The sequence below is a fragment of the Pseudochaenichthys georgianus genome, chromosome 6 (assembly GCF_902827115.2).
Source record: "Pseudochaenichthys georgianus chromosome 6, fPseGeo1.2, whole genome shotgun sequence".
Classification (NCBI taxonomy): Eukaryota; Metazoa; Chordata; class Actinopteri; order Perciformes; family Channichthyidae; genus Pseudochaenichthys; species Pseudochaenichthys georgianus.
The window spans coordinates 18,057,758-18,065,019 of record NC_047508.1 but is presented as its reverse complement, the minus strand read 5'-3'; the positions used below and the strand labels follow the sequence as shown (position 1 = coordinate 18,065,019).

Here is a 7,262-nt window from a genome sequence, read left to right as displayed (position 1 = left end):
TAAATCACATTGGTTTCGCATACAGCATCTCTGTGTAGTATTCACCAGGTAAATTCACTCTCTGTCCTAAACGGCTTGTTGGAGCTCCTGCCCCCCCCCCCCCCCCTGTGAGCCCAGTGTGCTCTGATTGATCGGGAGGTTGCGAGGCTCGTTGCGAGGCTCGTTGCGAGGCTCGTTGCGAGGCTCGTTGCTGCTCGCCGCTGTTGCGAGGAGCGGACAGGTTTCCGTGTCTGCGATACAGCGAGAACAAGCGAAACTCATCCTGAGCACACACAAACACTCACAGCCGAAGTAAAAACAATGTGTGGCTTGATATTGATTAAGAAAAAGGTTTATAACACTGTGAGAATGGGTCTGCGGAGAGCATTTCTCCACGATCCCAACTCGTCTATTACCAGCGTTCAGTCAATGGGGACTCCCTGTTAGTTAGCCAAGGGATCCTGGTGTGTGAGGTGCTCCGCGGATTGGTCCATTTGGGCCAATCCGGTCATTTGTTGTTGATTTGGGTGTTCACACGTCACAGAACCCAGGAAGCAAACAATGGAAAATGAGAAATCTCAAACAAGGCGTTCTGGGGCAGCAGACAGATCTTTTCTGTGTTAGAGTTTTACCCACAGGGTGTACTTTGAGGGTTTTTGACTCTGCAGACCGTTTACATGCATACAAACCTTCATAACACACAAGGGGACGGGTAATAACCGGAAAAGCATGACATGGGCCCTTTAAACAAATCAATTAATCGGAACCTTAGAAATATAGCAGCATTACTTATTATTAGCATTAGTTATAAAGCTCAGTCTCTACCATTTTCCTTATTGTTTTTTCCTGGAGTCTTTTCATTGAAATAATATTGATTTATTTCTGACTTATACAACACTAGAACCATGGACCACAGCTGAATCAATTAGTTAAATACTATCCTGTGACTTATATGTCTATCCCCATTGAAGAATAAACTATTTCAGTTTTTTATTTAACTTTCATTTGAGCCCTTTTCGCTGACAAGTAAACTGAAGTTTGACTGCTCAACACCAGGGTTCACTGTTGCGCCAGAGAGATATCCAACCTGATGTCAATTGCAGGAGCAATAGTCTCACAGCATCTCAGATGAAAAACAGCCACAGTCCCTCAGATCAGTGGGCAATCTCCAGTTCATGGTGCTTGTTAAATTACTTCCAGCCCATAGACATTTTACAGCTATTTGCATTGAACACTTTGTGTAAGTATTACAGTATGACTGCAGTTATTTTCCGAAAGTCTAACCTTAACGAAATACCTCACTGTTGTTGTTGTTGTTGTTGTTGTTGTTGTTGTTGTTGTTGTTGTTGAGGAATAAGGAATATTGTTTTGATATTTTAAATGCTCATGCATCCATGATGACTTTTGTTTAAGGAGTACTGAGGGGGGAAGCCAGAGCTTAAATGGTTTTAGGGGGGAAAAACAAAACGGCTTGGTTAAAGCCTGTGAGTGATCCCAGCGAATACCCTTGAAAGTAATTCAGATCTTTTTCAATGAGTTCTCCTGAGGAACAGAGAAGGATACATTATGCATGCAATCTATTATTAATGGTCTTGAGTCATGTTACGATCAGACGTGGGCCTTGAGAAAATATATGAAAAGCCTGATCCCCTATGGACATGTCCCTAAACATGATTATATAAAAGCAGCTATATACTTACACTGTACATTATGTGATTTATTATTTACAGCAATTTCCTTCATTGTACTTTTACATGGCAGGATTTCTGCATGTATTATATTCTAAAGTTTTGAGGAACTTCACAAAAGTATGCGTACATAACAGATGTGCTCACTGTTTACATTACATTTTGTTCATTACTTTTTATACCAAGAAGCCTCATCATGGACCACATCAGTGACTTTTTATTGATCCTCTGAAGCGATCCAATTAAAACTCTTTGCTGCTTCATCCCGAGAGTCCATTGGCTGACAACTGTTCTCGGCTCTCCACGGCCCCGCCCCCATCTGTCAGGCACTGCGCTGCAACAGCACTGTGACTGTTGATGCACTGGCGTGAGATACTACTCTAACTTTATACTGACAACTTGGATGGACTTTTACTAAAAACAGAACAATATTTAACAGCAGGACTTGTTCAAGACGCGTGCGTATCCAAACTCCACCGTTCTGGATATTTCCCTCCACTTTCCCAAGCCTTCTTTTGCAGTATGAAGTGCAGTTATGGCAAGGAGTAGCAAGTCAGTAGCGAGGACCCTGGAGGATTTGACGCTTGACTCGGGCTATGGTGGAGCCGCCGACTCCTTCAGGTCTTCCAGTGCGTCACTGTGCTTATCAGAGGCACATGGGGGGAATCACTGGCATTTAACCGACTCGATGCACAGTCGACACAACAGTCTAGACACTGTTAACACGGTCTTGGTCGAAGACGCCGAGATCCTGGAGAGCACCGAGCAGTGCGCTAAACTACCCGAGCTTGAGGATGTGCCGTGGAGCCTCGGGGAACTGGCGAGCGCACTGTGCAGGGACAAGGAGATGACCCTGCCGCCCCCCCCGCAGGACGTCCTGCTCAGGCTGTCGGAGCTGGTCAGCCGGGCCCTGGTCAGGGTCGCGAAGGAGTCGCAGCGCCTGAGTTTGCGCTACGCCAAATGCACCAAATACGAGATCCAAAGTGCCATAAAGATCGTCCTGTCGTGGAGCGTGTCGATGAGCTGCATCAGCGCGGCCCTCAGTGCCTTGTCCCTGTACAACATGAGCACGGAGGATGACAAGTTCAGCCGCGGTAAGTCGGTGCGCTGTGGACTCATCTTCAACGTGGGAAAGTTCTTCAGGTGGATGGTGGACGGTAGGATCGCGGTCAGGATCCACGAGCACGCGGCAATCTACCTGGCTGCGTGCATAGAGAGCCTCTTTCGCGAGGTGTACGCGCGGGTGCTGCGCAGCGCGCTACTGGAGCGTGATAACGGGATCCCCAAGTTTACTGTGGAAACCCTGGACCAGGCCGTCAACACTGACGCAGAGATATGGGGGTCTCTGCAGCCCTGGCAACACCTGATATGTGGGAAGAATGCAAGTGGTGAGTTGTAAACACTGTCAGGTACATGCAACAGGGTCCTGGTCCACTTCAAATTCATACCACACAAAGAGGTCATTCCTATGCGTAATTTTCCACCTGTAGACTTCCCCCATTTTACAGTAGATATTTACACCATAAGGTAAAGGTTCTTTACTGGATTTACTCCAAACATATTAAAATAGGAGATGTATTATATAAATACATCCCTCAAATTCTTGGTGTCAGATCTCTCATAAGAAAAGGTTATATGCCACCATCAGTCAGTCTCTCTCTTTTGCTGTGGAACTGTGAACGTTACCTCAAAGACATCAGTGAAAGAGCATTTCTGCAGAGGCTGCAGGCAGGTGATGACTGGCTGGATGGGAGAGAGTTTTCCTCTTAAGGCCAGATTGCCTCCTCCGTCTTCTGTGCAGTGTTACATTGCAGACGTTATTCTCGGATATTCTCCTTATACTGTATGAGACTGTTTTGATAATGCACAAAAGCAGGGTCTGATTTCCCCAAGCTTAGTGCCTCGCTTTGAGAGCTTTCAAGGGCTCTCCCCACTGGTTTTCCTACAATAATGCCCTGCAGAGGTATGTTTTATTATTTTCACCCAGAGAGGAGAGAGCACTTCATCCCTGTTTGCACTTGCTGATTCTGGTACACAAACAAAACCTTGCCTCCAGTTTTTCGCATTCACTCTCCAAGTGTTTGGACATACTCACTGGTGTGGTCAAAGCAACTGTAATTCTATTCAGACTCAATGCTGCTTAAACAGCAATACATCACAAACCACTCAAACACATGCTGGTCCCTGTGTTGATGGACGTTGTAAAAGTGCTGCAGTGGCTCCTCTTGCAACAGGTTTACGTAATGAAAGACCTTGGGGGGACCTATGTGCTGTGATGCATTATGCAGACTGATGTGAATTAAACTGAGTTATCGAGTGACGGGGAGAAAGAGAGACATACAGGCACACAGAGAGAAACTTAGAGAGACCCTGTGACTGTATTGATGAATCACCAACACCAGCCTGGCATTATGAGAAGAGCACTTTAATTTCACTGTACCTCGCTGTTTTAAAGGTACAGTCATTCGTTTTTGAGGAAAACACATCTTAACATATGTACCCTTTGTATATCTGTTTACAACAGTCTATGATTTTAAGGCTTTAGCTGCACAGTTCGAATCATGTTGTTCATTCTGGCATATAGTATGATTTATATTTACTAAACAGTGCATACATCCAAAGACCAGTCATCACATGCAGTTCAGACTGCAGTAAACGTCAGAGTTGACAGTATGAGCGTTTACTGTACATTATTGAATGTCAATATTCAGCCAGTCTGGACACTCCACTTGGCATGCAGCAAGCCTCCAGCTGCAGAAAGAGGTGTGGTGCATGTTCAGTGGTGCATTGGACCGGTGAATAGGATGAGATGCAAGAGAAATATCCAGAGCTTGTGAAAATATTGATGTGAGGCCTAAGACTTGGAAGTGTTTGAGTGCCTCAAACCTATGGTGTTGTGTATGTGTAATGTAAAGAGAGCTTTATAGTGCCTTTTACTCATTGTCTTGGTGTTCTGGCACACCATTCTGGTTAACTCTCACTGTGTTTTTACTTTACACCATTGCCAATTATCAAATCCTTAGCAACCTGCTATTTTACCAGCTAGTTATTCCTATGAAGAGTTGGTGGAAACAAAAGCAGAAGGGTGATAATATTAATATTAATAGTTGGCCAGATATCCTGGATTTGTAAATAGAAACGTTATGCTAATAGGTTAGCCATATCAACTTAAGGAGTTATCAGAGATGTGTTATACAGCTTGTTTTTGCTGTCCACAAGTGGCAACAAATCCACAGAATGTTCAACAGATAACATATTTTGCAGATACCTGTTAAATAAGCTCAGTTTAAAAACTACTTATTAGTTTATACACATGGGTAAGTGCCATATTTTCCCCCCAGCAACATTCTCCCTTGTACATTTTCCATATAAAGTTAAAGGTTGATAATACAGCCTGTCAGTATTGTGTTCAGAACTTGTTTCTGCTGCAAGAAAGTCAGTTATTTAGGCCAGTGGAGTTGTGCCTCTGTTGGGGCATCAGAGGAATGTCTGGTTGACTTAATATAGGAAGTTCCATATAGTGGAAGATTTCCATCCCATTTCTTATTGTGGCACTGCAGGACCTCTAAGATTCAAGATATCCTCTAACTGCAGTGACGGATTAGGCCGAGGCACAGCCGCATCATTCTTTGTCTTCCCAGTAAAACCAAACATTCAGTCACTCTGAGGGTGGGTTGACCTTAAGCCACTGCCTGCCAAATTGAACTTCCATATCGCTTCATCCATTCCCTCAGTCCCTCTCTGCCAAGAAGGAGCAATTGAGATGATTTTTCCATATTATGCTAACGCTGGTGACCCAGCTTTGTCAGGAGGCATTTTTGTCAATAAGTTACTAACCTTGTTGGATGCAGGGCTGTAATCGAGTCCTGTTCAGGACAACACATCCTCACTCTCAGGTCGGCCTATGTTGACGTTATGTCAAGTCCCCTGCCGGCTTTTTCCAACGCAAGGGGGGGGGGCCTTAGCGTCCATTTTCAACGCAAGGGGGGGGGGCATTAGCGTCCATTTTCAACGCAAGGGGGGGGGCATTAGCGTCCATTTTCAGCTTTCCGGGATGTCCATGTGCTTCTATGGACGCTCATGGAAGCACGGCATTCGTTTGTGTCGACTGCCCTTAAAGGCAATGTGAGCGTCCATTCTCATTGGATAGCGGAGAATTGTACACCCGGAAGTAAATATTCCCCTTACTGACGATTGATTTTACAGTGATATCTGCACTACTCATCGACTAAAAAACACCAGATTATCCTTGTTAATTACACAACATTGATTGGTTTAAATTGTGTGCAATGCTTTTGTATTTTTCCCCTTCGATTCGGAGAAACAAATCTTTTTTCGGAGTAAAGGATGGCAGAAGACACTACACTACCCAGAATCCCCAGCTATCATTTCTCCCTGCAGAAAAAGAAAACATGGCCGAACTTCGTTTTATTCTGGGTGTAAAATGCCTATTTTAAAGTTAGTTTGGCCATTAAAATGCGTTTTGATGTCATTTGATGCGAGAAATATGAGTTGTTATTTCAGATTATGTGTGCAGTGGATGTACATGATCTTTAGTTTGCTAGTTATTACGAAGATTACTTCAGGAAATTGCGTCCAACGTTTTCATTGTTACCAAGGTGGTTGCTAGGGACGCTGCTATCGATATTATTTCTGTTATGTTGTATAACTGTTTAATGGTGTTATCTTTATTGCTACCCCCTTCCCCGTCAATGTATAGTGTTGGTCCACAGCGCAAACATATTAGTTTAACAAAATCCGCATCTAAAGATACGTTATTTCCCCCTCTGCAATTCCAGTCTCACATCTCACAGCACATCGTCATTAACAAATACCGGAAATAGACCGAAAACATTTAAAAAAAATAAAATAATACCTTATTCCGAGTGTGCTTGCTTTTCTCTTTGAAAGTCATCACATAACGGCATTGTAATACACGGTTCGGCTGCATTAAATATTACATATCTGCCGTAGTTCTGTATTTATAGTCCTGATGAGAAGACAAACATGAGGAACTGAAAACGTGACGTGGATCATAAATATATCAGCCATTAAACAACATCTTACATTTCTTTTCACACAATACGTCTCCTTGCTGTATCAACACTAATTCGGCTCACTTTTATATTTGATCCAATTGGTAGATAGGCTGTATTTACACCATAAAGGTGCACAGATGATATAAAGAGACACCTGGTGGTTAAAGCATGTTATTGAATTTCATTATTTTTATTATTAGATATTAATAGGATCCCTATAAAGTATATTCATTACTCGTTATTCTCTACTAATAGTTAATTAAAGACTGTATATAATGACTATTTTGCACATCCCGTTCAAGATTTCAAGATGTTCTAAGGTTTATTGACATATCATATAGGCCTACACAACTGTGGTGTAGTTCTGCATTGAATGAAAAACTTGGGTCGCAGGTTCCTCAATAGTGCATTACAAGACATCTATCAATATTTGTGCATACCTCCAGCAATGTTAACTATGTTGAAGCACTTATTTTAACTGATATTATACATAATGTATTATACTCTTATGATGTATGCAGATATTTCATCTCCGGCCTTGTCAGGTATTGAACAA

At 43.0% G+C, this 7,262-nt stretch overlaps 1 protein-coding gene across 2 annotated transcripts in view; it reads left to right on the top strand.

Moving 5' to 3' along the window:
* The first annotated feature begins 2,031 nt into the window (after positions 1-2,031).
* Positions 2,032-7,262, top strand: part of btbd11b (BTB (POZ) domain containing 11b) — a 93,235-nt gene continuing 88,004 nt past the window's right edge. For both annotated transcript variants that reach the window (XM_034085745.1, XM_034085744.1), the window contains exon 1: positions 2,032-3,055. In XM_034085745.1, the coding sequence (XP_033941636.1) occupies positions 2,203-3,055 (853 nt within the window). In that variant the 5' untranslated portion in view covers positions 2,032-2,202. The remainder of the gene's footprint in view (positions 3,056-7,262) is intronic.